Source organism: Molothrus aeneus, chromosome 3, assembly GCF_037042795.1.
Source record: "Molothrus aeneus isolate 106 chromosome 3, BPBGC_Maene_1.0, whole genome shotgun sequence".
NCBI classification, from domain to species: domain Eukaryota; kingdom Metazoa; phylum Chordata; class Aves; order Passeriformes; family Icteridae; genus Molothrus; species Molothrus aeneus.
Window position 1 is genome coordinate 104,270,038 of NC_089648.1, and position 18,958 is coordinate 104,288,995.

The 18,958-nt window shown below is 34.6% G+C and overlaps 1 protein-coding gene across 1 annotated transcript in view; it reads right to left on the reverse strand.

Moving 5' to 3' along the window:
- Positions 1 to 18,958, reverse strand: part of ASCC3 (activating signal cointegrator 1 complex subunit 3) — a 251,664-nt gene that overhangs the window by 46,095 nt on the left and 186,611 nt on the right. Inside the window, exons 31-34 of the mRNA XM_066547531.1 lie at positions 12,437 to 12,574; positions 12,213 to 12,333; positions 8,641 to 8,773; positions 5,937 to 6,062 (exon numbers count right to left, since the gene is read on the reverse strand). Coding sequence (XP_066403628.1) covers positions 5,937 to 6,062; positions 8,641 to 8,773; positions 12,213 to 12,333; positions 12,437 to 12,574 — 518 coding nt within the window. The remainder of the gene's footprint in view (positions 1 to 5,936; positions 6,063 to 8,640; positions 8,774 to 12,212; positions 12,334 to 12,436; positions 12,575 to 18,958) is intronic.

Consider the following 18,958-nt stretch of genomic DNA (forward strand, 5'->3'; position numbering starts at 1 on the left):
CTTGTCAGAAGCTCTAATTTATGAGGCTGGGCTCTGTAAGCCTTCTCCTATATTGGACTCAACCTGCACACAAGCAGGGTTGAATATTTACAATGCTGTTAACAGGTGCTGAGTTGTTTAATGATTCTAATAGCCAGAAGCGTACTGAGAAAGCCAGCGGGATCACAATTACAGGCTGTTTGAACACAACAATTACTCGTCCCCTGAGAGGTGTGAAAGTCAAAGGCAGTTTTATCCTAACAGCATCTAGCACATGGGCTAGACAGGCTAACTTCCATTAGTAGTCCATAGGGAAAAAGCAGTAACAAACCCCTAGGTATCATAAAAATTTACAAAGTATGTAAAATTTAAACAATCAAAAGCTGAAGGAACTTTTTATTGTCCATTAAATAACACATTTTAAATCCCAAAACCTTGCAGAGCTTAGCAAGAGCAACAAACTGAAACATGAACTTATTTCCCTAATCTAAGGAAGTGTGGAATTTCATCAGCTGAGAGAGACAGAGAGACAGGCAGGAACATAAAATGTAGATGAAGTTACACAAAACATTTAGGGTTTAATGTGAATGGTGGCAATCATTTCCTGTTTAGCTTATGTAAACCTGACCTGAGATCTCTCTGGGAAATTTTTCATCAGCCTTGAAATGGTCCTGCTATAACTGTCAATGCTGTGGAGTCATTTGTTACAGCACCATGTATTTTATGTTCAGATTATACGGTGGTAATAGTGACACACATAATGAAAATCGGTGACAAGAGTCAGCCAAAAAATATTAAAGAAGAACCTTGCTAGTCAGTAGGTCAAATGCAATGAACAAATGCACGAAACATCAAATCCACAGCATACACTTGATAGCAAGAAAGTGTGCTTTCTGAGATTTTATAGTTCTGAAAGCAAAATTTTGTTATTAACAAGTATGGGGGAGCATAGACAGTAATCTGGGTCCCTTTACTGCAGTCATCATTTATATTTACTTTCATCAGCTTCAGCAGCTGCCATCTCCAAATAGCACCATGGAAATGGTACAGAGTATATGGCATAACTGATGAATCTTCATAGCCAGAGAGAGATATGACTTTAAGTACCAACTCACTTCTGTTGTTAAGGCATTACTGACTGACTCTGGAGTCCGTGACTGGCTTGCAAAAAGGCATTACAGAGTGCACACATGCTGCAGGCAGTAATGCCACCCTGCATTTTACCCCTATCATTTTTTCCTGTATCCATATCTTTGTGTATGCCAGGTGGGAGAAACAGATACATTGCTACCTTTAATCAGCTTTTAGTATACTGCACATTGTTGTCATTTAAAAGGAACAAAACCAAGTTCAATTTCTCTGACATCAGCAAAGTATTTACCCCCACATCAGTGCTTCTAATTATTTGCAAGACAGTTTTTATCTCCCAAGATGCATTCATGAGAGATGAGAGGTCATAGCCAAACATAAATTTGCTCACATATTGATAAGATTTTTCTTTTTCCTATCATATATTCCAACAGATAATTTTTACAGGTAAATCATATCCAAGAACAGGAAGAAAATAATGTGAATTTTCTTTCTGGATGGAGAGATGTGGAGTCTTCAGCTTTGTATTCTCACCTAAGATTGCAGCAGACTGGGAAGCAGGAGGCAGCTCAAATACTCAGCAGCCTGGGGCTCTCCTGTCTGACAGACTCAGCCAATCTTTATTTGTCTGAATATTTGGTAAAACTATACTGTGAACTACAATCCTGTACTTTTCACATCACTCTGACCCTGATAATTCCAAAGAACAAACTCTTGTTATCATATTCATAATAAGGCCTACAGCTGTCATTTATTAAATATATATACATGCATATATATCAGTACATGCATATAGGTCTAAATGTCATTTTGAAAGGAAGAGTCCTTTGGCAAAGTCCAGTGTGAAATATCTGTTTACCAATTGAAAATATTAGTTTTTAGTAATCACTGCAGTACAATATACTGGCACATTCTAGCTACTGTAAAAATTTTCCATTTTATTTCTTAATCTTAGCTAATTTAACTTCACTAATCTCCCTTCTGACACACTTCCAAATTAACCCTAAAATTCTGAATAACTGTGATTATGTCACCAAAATACATAGGTATTTCATTCTGACTGACTTCTACCATGATATTACCTGTCATCATAATAGCAGAAAATATACTGGAGCAGCATATAACCATAATTTGTATTCATATGTTTTATTCACATGTTCAGCTAATCATAATGAGAAAATGTAATTTAAAGTAAAACATAAATGTATGATAAGGGCTTCATCAGCCTGAGACTATAATTTATGCTGTATTATTCATTCACTCCAAAAAACTTTGCAAAACTGATATCAAGGGAAAAAAACTCTTAATAATAATTCTCAGAATGAAATAATAAAATATCTTTTTTCAGGTTTTCACAAGGAATTTACATAGAACCTGGTTTTGTAAGTGTGCACATGTACACAGATGCACTCTCACATATACTCACATACATTTTAATAGTGATGTGATGTGTGCTCTTAGGATATCTAAAAATTAACTTTCCAAATGAAAGATGATTCTGCTTAACTTTACATGTGTTATAAATTTCTATTTCTCTTTTACTGCACATGTATCTGGAAAACATCATAATCTGATTTACAGAAAATATTTCTCATAGACATTCTTTTATAGAAAGTCACAATTATAATCCTTTATAAGGGTAAAAGAATGAAATACCCAAGGCATTTCAGAAAAGGAATGGAGATAGATGAGCCTGTCCAAGTAGCCCCTTGCAAAGAACAGGGCCCTTTGCTGATCTGTGTGATATGACCTTGACTAAGTAAAGAACACAGGGACTACAGCTCCATGTGGAAAGGAGTACATGTTGCACTCCTTGGCTGAGGTAGCACAGAAACTGTGAAAAGCTCTGCACTTAGGATTAACTGTTTTCAGGGAAGGGAAGAACAGGGAAGAAACTCTGGATCTGGAGACTGAAACACTTTGATAAACATTTCATTAGGACCACCCCTGTCATTCATGTGTGATCTCCCAAACAGGACAAGCGTGACTAGTTGTCATGCATCGGAAAAAAACTAGCACTCAGCTACCCTCCTTCCCCAAAGCAACAGCTCCATTACCCCTCTTATCTAGACAGTTATAACCTATTCCATAGAGTTTGAGAAACAGGAGTTTATCAAACAAGAAAATTAAAATGGTTTGATGAAAAGGAGTATTTTACCATGCAATGATTTTCCACACCATTAAAACAACTATCATTAGAAGTTTAACAAATTATCTCAAGTTTGCCAGGAAAACTTTCATGATGACTTCATGTTTAGAAGAAACCTGGATACTTAGAGGAAAAAGATACTTGGATCTCTATCCCAGAACAAAGGTAGATTACCATTACTTCAATAGTACAAATTGCAGGCATTCAGTAAGGCATTTTATGGTACTGGATTGGAATTGGATGGGATGATCCTACGTTTGTTTATGCAGCTTTAATATACAAGTAGCTAAAACTGGCAATAAATGAGAATATAAATCTTCTGCATATTACCTAAGCCCATTATTTTGGGGATTTACACCATCATATGCAATGACTTTTATGCCAATGAATCCCAAGGCATTTTACTAATCATGCATGTGGGAATTACTTATTCACCACTAAGGTACCTGCTGTCTGGAGAATAGGTCTTGTTTCACAGTGGAGAGAAAGTCAACAAAATTGCTTTGGGGCAGGACACAATAAAGAACACTTCTGTCAAGTGACAAGGAATGAGTATTGCATAACCATCTAGACCAAAAACTAGCAATTGTGCTCCTATTCTTTTGAGAAAAAAAAACAAAAAAAACCCCAACCCAAATCCTAAAATCTTTGGATTATTAAGAACCACAAATATTTTTTGTTTGATAATATCAATCATTTCATGTGCTCTTTTATGGCACAGTAAAACTCCATTACCATAATGCAACTTATTCAGAGTTATCTCAACAATCACTGACTTCTCTTTGTAAAACTCTTCAGTTTTCCTTGGATGTATCTCATTCAAACACTGACCATGCTGGAACTGCTTGCTTGGCTTTCAGAAGGTCTGAAAATACCACAGATAGCAGGTCCAGGAAAACTACTAACTAAGTTTAGTAACTTTGGATGAAACTTAAGACTGTAATCATGTCAAAGAATGGAATGCATGCACATCCATTACATTTGTGCTTGGTATCTAGAAATGATTTGACAAACTGTTTGACAGAGTAAATAATGTCCTTATTTTTTTTCCCTGCATGACTAAGTACAGAAGGAATGCTGAGTACCTGTGTGGATAAAGAGCTCAACTTGTCAACTGTTCCAACCTGTCTGTGTGGTGTTCCAATGCAAGACTCCAATTTCAATAGAAACGTCATTATTCATTCCTACTCTGCCATTATGGGCATAACTAGTCAAGATCTGTTCATCCTGGTACTCCCTACAAAGACACTACATCTCATTATGAACATTATGAAGTTCCTTTTTTTTTGCCCTCCATCCCCCCCAACTTTCTTCCCATCTCAGAATAGCAGAACTTTTGCTTTGAAGTTGAAATTGTGATAACTCCAGATTTAGCTGTCCATGACAATAAAGAAACTGCTGAGAAAAACTGACCAGCAATCAACATGCCAACCTCACACTCAAATGGAAATCTTCTTTTATATTGGGAAGAGATTACCTATTAAATGAAACAATATTTCTATATTCCACACTTACCTTTGGCCTATATGCTGTGTCTTAAAAAAATGTACCTACCACAGATACCACATGATCAAAGCTTACCAAAACCAAATCAACTACAGCACTTTACCAAAGCAATTCAAGAGCAAGACATTTTAAAGGAATAGTACTTATTCTTTATACTAAAAAAGTATTAAATATAACATTTTAAAAAATCATAATTTAACTCTCTGAGGAGAAATACCCTTCCCATAACTGTATGCATTGTATCACTTATAAAGTAAGAAAATTGAAAATGCTTTCTTTAGTTTACAGTTCTAATGCTCTGCATTTTTTATTTCTCAAGAAGACTAGATGGAAATTCTGTTTGTTTTGTGGGAGATTCTCAGCATAGGACTAGATACAGAATTAAAAACTAATAAAAGACTTAGAAAGAATTAAAGGAAATTATTTCATCACCTGCAGGGTCCCAGCAGCACTTGCCCATAAAGTACCTGGCAGAAAATCTGGCCAAATGCTATGGACATTAACATGATTTCAGAAACACAACACACTGGAGTACATCTAGAAATATTTAGTGATCTAAATGGTTAATTCTTTATTTGCCACATTATTTTAGTGGGTGAATGATCACATGACAGGTAACACACCATTTACCCAAAACAGCCTTGTGGCAAAGGCAGGCTACACTGGTGGAACAGCTCAGAATGATCTGCATACCAGCTGGAGCTAGGCAGGATGATAGCAATCACTGAAAATATTGCACACATGGTTTCACCAGGGTACCCTAATGAAAGCAAACATTATCACAGAGAAACAGCTGATAGTTATTCTCTCATTTATTAGGAAAGTCCAAGTCTTAATAAATTTTCTAAAGAAAACTGAGCAGAACATATCAATGTGGTAGCTAAAAAAAAGGTACTGCATTATAAATACAGTATCTGAAGGAATGTGATAATCTGGAATTTTATTTTAGGGATGCTGGTATAGCCCTCTCAATAAGGTTATTTTATTGCTGTAACTAAGTTGTAAAGTTATCTGCCAAAAAATGCATTTATATTTAGAGTAAAATTTATAAAAAATATATGCTCACAAATTTTAATCCACATGTGGGCCAGCAATGCTCCTGCACTGGAGACTGTGAAGTATTTCTAGGCTCCAACAGCAGACAGATCACCTTTGGATCAACTCTAACCTCAAGTTACCTTGAGATTAAATTGCCTTTATATTGTATACTCACGTTGGGTTCATTATAAGTCGACGGAAGAAGTACGTCCAGGTGATATAATCCATTGCATCCTGCTTAGATGTAATAGTTCCAGCCGCAATTTCAGCATTCAAGTGGTCAGCCAGCACCTCTAACAAGCTGAAGAACAGGAAACAAAAGGATTTAGCTGACTTTACAATCACAAAGACAGGTAATATATTTTGTAGAGTTGTCCATTAAAAGGTTTATTACTTTCAATCTGAAAATATTATATATTTTTCTTCCAGTAAAAGGGAAGAGGGGAAGAAGGGGGAATGTAATTGCAAGGTCAGTCATCTTCTTTACATGATAGTGGAATGAAGCTCAAATTATTTTTTGATTGGACCAAGAATGCACAAGTTTAAATCATTCATGGAACATATTCAGATGGAGCTACTCGTGGTAACTTCTGAATATTGTATGTTGACCATATGATCATGCTGATTTAATCCAATAGAGAATCATATGGAAAGACAAACAGGAAATGAAACAGTGGCAATAGCTTAGCTAATACTTGACAAATACTTCAGGGCTATTAAAATTACATCAAAACTGCTTCCCCCAGATTTTGCCTCATCTTCATCCAAAAAAAACAACAACAAAAAAAAAAGAATAAGAGCAGCTACTTTTACCCAGAAACAGAATAAAAAAACAGATTAAAATGATTCTTAAAAAATAAAATAGTCATTAAACAGAACAAAGACCTCCATTAGGGTATCTAATGAGATCATGCCTGGCTAGAGTTCAATCGGAGAATAGCCAATATCCTTAAGGTTCAGCTTAATTTTTCTTGTATTATATCCTTTTTCTTCTCCCAATGTTCTTTTCCTGTTGCTAAAAGTAAAGAATAATCTGGCATGAGTAGCTGTTTTACTGCTCTGTACTGGTGACTGCATGTTTCTAAGGGTCAGAACTGCAGGCATTCTACACAGATTGTCCAACAGAAGCTGGACAGATGATTCAATTGCTATTCCACAGTAATGGATTTCTGGATTTTCTTTTGTTTCTAATTTGCCGTGTTTCAGGCCCATAATCGGGGAGAGCACAAAGACAGTTATGAGTTCAGTGATCAAGTCTTACAATTAAATATGTAAACAATGGCTTTTAGAAAAAATGTTAATTAAAAAACTATGAAGTTTACTTTTACAAATTGGAAATACTACACAAAGCTGATAAATCTGCTCTTTGGTAAAACAGATGGGAAAGCATTCCAAAACTAAAAATGCCCCCAAAAATCCCAACCAGTATCCCTTTGAAGATATGAAATACTTGATCATAAAAGAGACCAAGACAAACCTAAGTTATGTGGTTTACAACCTACAGAAAACAAGATTATTATTAATATGTGACTCTTCATATGCAAATTTATAAAATATTCTTTTTTTTTATAATAAAATATGGAATATATCAGAACTACAAAGTAAATATAAAAACACAAATGGAGTTACTAGTAATATAGAGTATTTGTAGTCTTCCAAACATGAACAAAAGTGTGATTACTACTGTTACAAAGAAGATATGATTTCTTTCTTTAGAAACACCACTTCCCAAGGAATAGAAATATTTCTTAGTTTATGCTAATGCCATGCAGTCTGGATATATCATCAGCATTTTAATCACATCACTCTTTTCACTCATTAGCTGTCATTTTGAAGAAGTTCAACTCCTAGACTTATGTGCTAAGTGCAACTTCTATGTTAAAATCTGTGGTTTCCTAAGGAAATGAAGTGTATGTTTCCACATTCTTTGTTTGCAAAAATTGTATGTCTGTCTGTGCACCACAGAAATTAAGTTTCAAATACACCAGGCCATTTCAACTACATTTCAAAGGTGGACTGCACTCACAAACTCCAACAAGTTTCCCGAGCAGATAGAGGTCCCATTATCACTTATGTTGAGGGATAAAGTTTCCTTAGGAGAACAATACTGTGAATTCTTTGCCACTGAGAAAAGCTTTCAGTAATGTTCATGCTTTATTAGATCTCTGAGCATTGCTCCATGAAACATTCCTCTACAGGAGACCAATGTAACTAGATTGGCTTCTCAGTGAACAACTAAATAAGTTAAAATATCAAAATCAAGGCACAAATTAGATTCTGCTGGACAGCAAACTTCACATCAACTAGGTTCCAAGAAGCTGTTTGGTGCTGTTTTTACACTTCTCACAAAAATATTGCAATTTTATAGGGAAATATCTGTTAAAAATGTATTAGTAAGAGTTTACACCATGTAAACTTGAACTTTGAACCTCTTGAACTTTTGAGATTTTCCAGAATGCGTTATCTATAATGATACAAATATTCTAGGCAAAAAGTGCTATAAACTCACCTTGCTTTTTTCCTATTAGTAACTTGCCACAGAATTTCAAAGAGGGTTTTGAGGATCATGGATAGTTGTCCTAAACACTGCCCTTGAAGAACAGTTTGTGCTTTCACATGTCTGAGACAACACCCCCTAAATGGAGAAGTACTTGTGGTATTATTTGGGAATGGACTGACTAGCTCAGCAGTGCTTCAAAACTCATGGAAAAAAGGATTTTTCTACATAAAGATGCGTAATTTCTTTTTTTAAATTGTCTTCCTCTTGACCCCAGTGTTTAGGACTTATCCAGCACAGGAATTTTGTTTCCACGTCCTCTATCCCTCATTTATAGTACTGCTTATAGTTTGATCAGCTTTTCTGATTGCTTTATCTTTACCTTGATTCCACTGGGAATGGTTCATAAAGGAATTTTTTGTAGAAGTCTTTCTTAATATCATGAACTAGAATGACAGCTTTTCCTTGGTCATCGAACTGTGGTCTGCCAGCACGCCCCATCATCTGAAGCACATCTGCCAGAGAGACAATAATGTATAAATCAAATATTTGTTTGGATGTATAAACAAATGTGTTTATGTCTGTATAATGTGCAATATAGCTTTTTTGCATTATTTTGGCCTTGTATGCCCTATTGGCTGCGACATTTCTAAGGTTTTTTTCCATCTCAGATAAAGTTATGATGAACTTTCTGTCAGAGACAATCTTCTTGTATACTTAAAGATTACCCATTGCAATACAATCTAGGATTATATCTAATATAAATTGCCTTTACACTCCTTCCATTCCACATCCATCCTCATTTTATCACATGCAATTAAAGATGATGAATAAGAGAACTCATGAAGGCTGCAATGACAATTGTCTATCATTTCCTAATTTTCAAATACTTGACTTCACACTTACACAAGTTCCTCATGTAGGCTTTTCTGCTAGATATGATTTCCTAGGTTTTGACTACTTTAGAGATAAAAATAGCATATTCAATTTCTAATTACTGAGCACTATTTTATATTTACCACTTAAACAAGTTATATTAGTTATTAGCACTGGAGTGCTAATAACTAATATAACCATCGAGATGGTTTCATATTGTATGTTTTCCTTATATCACATCATAATATACAGATTTAAAAGTTGGCTCAGACACACTACCTGCACACCATTACTTGTAAATACTAATTAATGACTTCAGTAAACATTGAAAATACTAGTTTATGCAAAACATACTCAACTGGCTACCTGCCTACAAGGATAAGCATGCTTATCATGTATTTGTTAGTTTTCTCTTCATATGAGAAGTGCATCTGCATAGGTAGCTTTGTGCCTCATTCACCATGGCTCTGAATCCTTCTGGTACCTGCAACTGCTATTTAACTTAGAAGAAATAATGGAAAGCAATACATAAGTTTTACATCTTTATTTTACAAGTTTTAATGTTTTTTGCATTTTGTATGAGCTCTATTATACCTGCCCAGTATGTGGCTTGCAGCACCTGGCATTTTGAAGTGATTTATTTGAGTTAATAATCAGTAAGCTTTTGGCCCAAAGCTCTTTTGAGGAAGGAAACTCCAGAAAGTAAAGAATGAGATACATCAACTGACCATAACAGGAGAAACAGACAGCCCAGTTGTGAGTTTTAAGTAACACCTTTTCACTTGTGTACTGACTTATAGAAAGCAATGTTTTTTATCAGTTTATTCCTTTTATTAGCTTAGGAGTGACATTAAGATGTAAAATGAAACTAGTTTAAATCTGCTGCTTCTGAATAGTTGTGTGCACAGGAGGTTGATGGAACAACCTCTTGCTATTCTGTGTGGTGAATTAAATTGTGCATAATACCATATAGGAAATGGACTTACCAAAAAGTGTCAGGAAATTATTTTTGCCAACATCCACTATGTAATTATCCAAACTCAATATTTTCTTTACTGACTATATGTTGCTTGGCTGCTTTTAACCACTGGACTAAACTCCTGAAATATTAAATATGATCCAACTGCTGACTAAATAAATGACTGTTAACTGAGAAAAAGTCCTCCCCAAAACCTCTGACTTCACTCAAAGAAGCATTCTTACTTATTTTGAAATTGCTGTACACTCCAGAATGATTCATTCTGCCCTCAGCTGTTTTCTTGGAGCCAAATGCATTCCTGACACAGAAAGGTAACTTTAGTAGGGAGAAGCCAAGTAATATCATGATGGAACATTGAAGGCATAACTTGAGGGCAGCATTAAAGACAGTATTGTGAAACTTTTGGAAGTATTTCAGAAAGAAATTAATTACATTTTCATTTTATTGCTGCAGCAAAACTGTACTACCTATCCACAGAAGTTCCAGATGCATAAATACTCTCTAGAAAGTTAAAAATAAAAATGCTTTAGGCAAACCACACCACATGTTTCTTCATAAAATAAGGAATCTGCATTTTCTGTTGCAGTGCAGACAACAAAATCTGAATGCTTCCATCACAGATGGTGGTATTCCATCCACCCCCTCCCCTGCCCTTACTGAAGATTCAGGAATTGAACAACACACAGTGTTGAAGAATGGTAATAAAGAGTGAAAGTATCAGCATTCCCTGAAGCCTTTGTGTGAACTTGTACAACAGATTCCTACAACAGCATAGTAAGTCTGCACTGTTTATTGAGTCTCTGATTTCTTTTAAATATATTATTTGCTCTATTACTGATTTCTGACAGTGCCATGGATTCAACACAAAATTTAAAGCTTCCGTTGATTTCCTCCCTTGCCGCTTTTCCCCGTTCAGCAATAAACGATCGCCGCCGCTCTCCAGTCGGCACCAGCGCGACACGGCTTCGCTGCAGACACTGCTTTCACTAAGTTTACATCAGCCAAAGGCTGTCACAAAATACAAGTGTGCATGGCTAAGATCCCAGGTCAGACCAGAATCTTTAAAAAAGAGAGTTTGGTCTGGAAATTGATCCCAAGTTTCCTGCAGAGCACTAACCACTAAATTAAGCTCTGTGATGGGTTACTTGAAGAAGTAACCCCTTTAGTATTTTCAGTTTGAGCTTTTTTTATGTTACTCAACTTCTCTCAATGAAAAGACAGTGCATGGCTAAAAAGATGCAACCTAACAAATACCATTTAGATTGTCCTGAGGTGTACACATTGCTAGTGTAGTATAGGAGCATTTAATAATAAACTTTCTTTTCAGAAAAGAGAAAGGGAAAACAGAACAGGAAACCTGGAATAAATTTAGCTTGTCCTCATTCTTCAAACTTAGTACCATCCAGACAAATATTCTCCCTGTCTGAACTCTAAAATAGTTCTTCCATGGTTCACTTTCTTCAGCTTGTTGAAAACACTGCAGAATGGTTTATGAAAACTGGAGTTTACTGGAGCCAGAAAGCAACGAAAGTCTGTATCAAGCCAGAAATTCAAATATTTAATTTAGCTGCTTATTTCTGAAGTATCTCTTATATCACTGAAGATACCAGGCTAGTTAAGGTTTTTCATTTGCTACCTTAAGTAGTGACTATATATGCATTTTATTTTCTCATACGTGTGTGATTCAACTGTTGCATTTCAAACCATGGCTAAGTTTACTGTTAAAGATTTGTTTCTATTTAGAAAAGGTTTAAGAAATTAAAAAAAACCTCAGCGCTTGAAAAATTCCTTTTATACAATTACCTAGCTAACTAGATACAGAGACTAAGCTTTATACTGTCCCTTTAATTGTTTAATGTCTATTTTGGGTGATACACATTAAAGGAGTTTAGCATGAGAAAAGATTCACGAAACAGAAACACTTTCATTATTGCAGAAAATCTTAAGAGTTCTCTTACAACTTGCATTAAACAAAGAAAAAAACCCTTACCTCATTCTCCTAGTCTTTATCCAAATTCAGTTACTAAATAATTGAGGTCATTTGCATATGCTTGAAATACATTTTAGGATTTGAACATTTCCATAATTTATGTGAGTACCTGTAATGGGATAATCCACATAACGCCTTGTTTTTCCATCGTAGTATTCTGTTCCTTTAACAATTACTAAATGAGCTGGAAAATTTACACCCCAAGCTAATGTGCTTGTGGCAATAAGAACCTAAGACAAAAAGAAAGATTAATGAGGTATATGTAACAAAAAGCCAACTTTTAAAATTCCATGTAAAACTCATTACAGCAGGATTCAAAAAGAACACATGTACCTGGATTTTGCAGTTCACAAACAATTCTTCCACAGTTTTCCTGTCCCTTTCATGCAGACCTGCATGGTGCATGCCTATTCCAAAAGCAAGTGTCAGCTTCAGATTCGAGTCTCTAACTGTGACTATAATGTCATTCATCTGTAACAGAAAGAATAATTGCATGCTTTAAAACAGATTACTAAGAAATTTTCAACTTTTTGGTTTCTTTTTTTTTTTTTTTTTGTTTTTGTAGCAATGATAATTTGCTTTATGCTGTTTATACAGGCAGGAAATCAGAGCCTTCTTCAGTCTCTGAAAAGACAAGATTTGTCTAAAAAAACACTATATTAACAATGGGGGTGGAATACAAAATGCACATGACTTTATTGACATGCTAAGTAACACAGACAAGGAAATGAAAATGCTGAAAATATCTTGACAGGTCTGGCAAATACCGTGCATTCTGTTCTGTGTTTGTTTAATGCAATCCCTAGTATCAAAGGGGTTAGGTCTGGTATAAAAACATAGCAAATCCCTGCAACCAGTAACATAATAACAGTCATGAAAATAAATTTGGCTCTCTCTAATACCTTTGAACATTAGAACATTGAACATTATTCCTCAGTTTGATAATTTTGCAGTTATTATTCATCAAAATGAAAAATAGAAAGCTTTCTATTTACGGGCTGAAATGCAAATTAATTAGAAAATTTTTTTGAGTGTGAGTTTGTAATTTATAGACTCAAACTCAGTGAAATTCAACATCTATTAAGTGTGTTCATTTAAAACTTTCAGAAGTCCAGATAAAAAGCTATTTTTATTATTATTACTAATTATTTCTAATCTGATGTCAATGACTTTTGGGATTCTTTTTACTACTATAATTTTAACTATCTTTTTTGCCTACATTTTCAAGTCATAACTTTTATAATAAACTTATTTATTTTTGTAGATGACCTCTGTGAAAAGCCTCTTAGTAAAAACAAATGAAACTGTCTTGTTAAGTGATTCTGCCCTTCAAAATTATTTGTATTGTTTTATTTCTAAGGCCATTTATTATTTTATGTGATTTTAATATAATTATAGCCAGGAACTTTAAAATTTATGCTCTTATTAGTGGTTTCCTGGTGCCACCAGCAGTGGCATCATGATATTGCATACTTAGGGCAGAATCATTCATGGTCATGGGAGGTATAGCCAAAGTTAGAGAAAAAACAGTAGTGCAGAAAAAATTAGTCAGGGTAACTGAATAATTTGGACAGTGTTCAGCCTCATCTCAGACTGAGTTCTCCAAAGGACTGAGACCTGATAGCATCACATGACTACAGTGATATTTTCACTTCTAGGTAGGACTCTGAGGTGTTTCACTTCTGATGTTCAAGATTGTAACCTCTCTAAATATTTCCTGTGTTTTATAATTCTCAGACCTTAATGTAAATAAAATTATTCACATCTCTAGAGTCAAGTAACATGTTGCTACTTGAGAATCCTTAAAAGGCACCAAAATATCTACAGAATATAACAGCTCATATTGAGGATTTTAAAACAAACAAACAAACAAGATTTTGTAAATCAATCAATTTTGTCAGGAAGAGTAAATTGCAAAGCATTTAAAAAGTCTATTTGTTGAAGTAATCTTGACTAACAGAACCACAACTGATGGCAGTAACAGGGAAACTAATTAAAACAAGAAATTGTTCAACTTTTGACAGATCAATCAATTTCATCTGTCAATAGAAGCTCCTAAACTTTATTTCCCCTCACAATGCAGTTGGCTGGATGTTCCTGAGAGTTTCCTGTACTGTAAGACATGGAAGGTTTGTTGTATAAACTGATCTAGCACATATAAAATAAAAGGGTGCTTACAAGAGTGGAAGGGTCCATGAAATACTGAAAAAAAGGGAGCAGAAAGAAAAAAACCAAATGAATTGAGAAGTGAAGAGGGGATAAGTCCATTTAGGAAAGGGAAGTATGAAGCAGGGTAGATAAGTCCAAGAGAATAAAGAGATGAATGACAGGAGGATATGTTAAAGGATAAAGTTTATCTATCTAGATACAATCACCAAACCTTGATTTCTCTAGTCAACATGTAGACATGTGACTTCAGTGTAGACAACATGAATTATGACCCATCTTAGAGAGTTTTTCTTTAAGATTAAAAAATATCTGGATAAAATGGGAACACACATACTGTTTTCTCTACAATTATGACCATCAACATGCAATACTAAAAATATTATCAAACCTATTAATGATTTTTTTACTGCAGGTTTATTAATTGGTACTAGTAGTGCATAGGCTCCTTTTGCCTATGTACACACTTTAAGAAATAATAAATATATGTATACATTGAACAGGAAATTAGGATGAAAAAAATAGAAAACAAAATTGGTAAATATGTGAAAAATAAAAAAAAAATGCATTTAGATTTTAGTCAGTTTCTGCATTAAAGAATTGACAAAAGATACTAATGGCTGAATTAATTTTTCTTCTCCCCACCAAGAATCAGCACCTTATGATAGTTATGTCTTTAACGTAAGGGAACAAGCAAATTCCAAAGACATTAATTTCATTATTCACATCAAAAGAACGTGATATTGGGAAAATAATGAATCTAAACCCCCCTTTCCTCTAGAACAGTACAGGGATCAAATTAGCTGATTTGGCTTAGTGATTAGACTGTTCCTTCAGCACACACAGTTTTACACTGGGAGCTATTTCCAGTACACAACCTGAGCTAAACCTTTCTGCCATAGAGTTGCCAGCACAAAACATCCTAAATTCATGCTGCTGGGAATTTATTCAAAGATGTTCTTCTTGCTTTTACAATCAGTGGTGGTTATTTTTTTTCCCCTCTGACTCGTATTACAGCGGCGGCCTGTGGTGCTGTTAGTCATACCTGCAAAGCTGTGTAATTTACCACAGGAAAACTAAAGAACCCTTAGCAGGAGCACTGGCACATGTACTGCTATCCTGTCATTTTAGCAGCAGGGAATCCTAGTCATTTTTAGCTGACCCCTTACTTTCACATAAATCACTGTAATAAACATAACTGTTTTACCCATAGGCACAATCCAAGGCTTAAAATTCTCATGTCAATTTATTTAAAAATGTAACTCCCTTTTGTCAGTGTAGTGTAAGAATATTATAAATTTCTATTAAGAAATAATGGCACAATTAATAGGTTCATTAACAAGAAACAGACACAGCACTGTGACTATAAAACAAATCTAACATTTCTGAATTGTTATGGCTCAATTACTACTTATCTTTCTGAAAACAACTGTCATGTAGTTTTACTCACAGAAGGATAAATGAAATCTATGTTATCTTTAGAAAAGAAAAAAATTAAAATAATATAAGGAAATACAAATTGTACTGGCATTATAAAAAGCCCTGTACAACACCAATGCAGGGAACTTAATGCCAGGAAGGGATTTTTCCCTGGACTCATACACAACCAGGATCAGGCACAGGCTGAAAGGTTTGGCTATCTTTCTTAGCTTTTTTTTTTTTTTGATGAATAAATTAAAATATCTTCTGAAAACCAATTTGGGAACCTGGTAGCACTGCAAAATATTTAAAAATAAACTTTATTTCTACATTTTCTGTTCTTATTTCTAAACAAACCAGATTTTTGTCAAACTACTAAGTAGTCATTTTCTTTGTTCCTGCACATATGTAAACTGTTGAACCATTTACTTTAAGCTAATAGAACTTTTTTTTTATATTTTAAATTTATTATACTTAAAAAGCTTTTGTAGAAAGATAGGATTCCATTTAAGCAGATACATTACCCTGTGCCTGAAATACATTCCAGTCAGAGTATAATTCAGCAAGTTGATGACAATGCTGGCTCCAAAAGAAAGGAGGAGACCAGATTGGACAAGAATGAGCTAACAGATTGTGCAGCCCAATTCTGTCCCTTTGAGTGTGATATATTGTTTCAAGATGCTAAAACCCCATACTTTCTCAAAGCATATCTGTTGTGCTGGTTTTCCCATTTTCACAGAATCCTCATTATTAGTACTCTCTACTCTTTTCAAAGCACGTCAGACTCAGACCATATGCCACTGAATAATGCTTATCAATTGTCTAAAATGCCCAATAGAAGAAAGATCTGCCAAACAAAAGAATCGTGAAAGTTATGAAGTATTTTACAAAAATAATTACATATTTCACATCTGCTACAGATGTTAAGTGAAATAAAAACATCTCCTTGTTATAACTAAATGTTAATTTTTATGACACACTTTTGTGTCATAAAACCAACATCTTGTAGAAGGAAGTTGAACTTCTAGAATGACTGAAACACTTAGCAATCATTCTTGGGTACCCTCCTGATCTTTAAAGGCAGGAAAAAAAACTCACAAAATTATTTTTGATGAAGAATTGGCTTATACTACAGAGCTATCCCACACAGAACAAGCTGCCTAAAAAAACTCAAATAATATTCAAGGAACATTTTAAAATGTGTTTTAAACAGTTGAGATATATCATTAAATCATATTTAATAATATATAATAATATATTAAAGAATAATAATATAATAAAACATTTAACACTAAAAGACACATTTAAATGACAGCAATATGCCTGTTCACGATACAGACCAGATTCTTCTATTCCTGTTTTATAGCACAACATTACCTCAAAACATTAACATGGAGATAATAGGTTGTTTGATTTAAAGGTTAGAGAAGGAAAAGCCATCTTTTGTCTTTCCAAGAATTTTTAGGATTTTTTTTGTTGGTTTTGGCTTTTTTCTTTCTTTTTATTAACAATGCAAACTGGCTATTGATAAAATTTAATTCCCTTTCACACATACAGCTATGTGTATTTCCACACAGTGCACAAATACACACATACTAATCCATAATTATTGCACACATGTTTATACACTCACATGTATAAAATAGCAAAATCAGGATTGGTCTGATTTATTCTTCTGGAATCAATGAATGTCCTTCATTCAAGGGCCTTTGAATTCTGTGGAAGCAAACTATTGCCTGATATGGATGCTATTGAATATTACTGCAGGTATCTTTGTGCTAAAAGATATTAGCTATTTCTAGAGGTTTCATAAAGAACAGTCTTAACAAGATGCAGATGGCCAAAGGATGCACAAAACAGAATGCAAAAACCATTGTGGTTAAAGTTAAAACTATATACACTGGTACATTTCTTCTCCTTCCTTGCACTGTAAATATTAAAGAAAAATAAATCCAAGTATCTGGACAGGGAATAAATTTTTAAAGAAACTCCACCAAACAAATAAGAAAACACCCTGCTTGTCTGCTGGTGAGAAATGCATTCTGACTTCAAACAATAAACCATAAATACTACTTTTGTACTTTTGTTTTAGGTTAAAAAACAAAAGGCTATAAAAACATTAGAGAAAAATAAATAAACTGAAAACTTGATTCTAATAAATTATGTTGTAAAAAGATTGCAACATTTTCTGCCACCACAGATGTAGATGCAATTTGTGACAGGGAAGGACTTGCTCCTCTTCAGTCAGCTCCTAATGTAGACCAGTATAACTGATCTTACCCAAGTTGACCATCAGAAGCTGGTGGCACTGTCTGTCTCCAAAATGATAATCTGAGCTATTGTCCCTTTTAACAAGATAAGTAATGGCTCACAAGCTTGAACATGACAGTCCTGGCTGACAAGTCCAAATTAGAATTTCAGCTAGTAAGTCTATAATTAAAAATCCTCTAATGATTATACAAAAAAACCAGGGTAAGCATAACATTTTCTTTTTCCATGGGCATGTTGGCATCAAAGAACAAGAGAAAGAAATGAAGAACCACTCTATTTACAGATGCAGTCTCCTCTTTGAGATGCACTGCCCATTCACATTCCTTGTGATGATGCACCTGTGCCTCAAAAGCATGACCAGGACAATCTTTACAGATTGATGTCTAATGAAGAGTCCTTGCTGTTATTGCAGATGGCAAGGAAAACAGCTTCTGCTGCTGCTTCTCCAGTCTTTGCTGAAAAATAAACTCAGTCTTGGGGCACATTGCAAGAGAGAGAAATTTTGGAATGCATATGGGCAATGCAACTTACAGAAGAATTAAAAAACATCATAAAGGCTCTAAAGAGAACTATTCTTTTTATCCTAGAGACTGCCCACTCATACTCTGGATGAACTGTAGCAATGTTGCTTAAATCCTGAAGAATGTCTGCATGTGCAGTTGGAAAATGTAGGGGTGAGCTTTAAAGCATCAGCTACAAATCCTGGTAAGTATGGTATTTCAAACATCATTGGAGACTTCCCTGGTAAGACTAAAGTATATGTAATGCATCAGGTCTCTGAGTGGCCATTTCTTCACAAAAAAGCATGCACAGAGCCTGAAAATTAGTTGGATAGAATCTATGAAACAAATTTAACTATTTTAATGCAGCAACAGGCCCAGCAGAGCTGCAAAACTGAGCAATACTAGAAACAACAATTTTCATTAAGTACTGGCCAGATTTATGAAGATTGACTGCTGTCTCAACTTTCTGAATGCCTTTCAACTTTCTGAATATTGC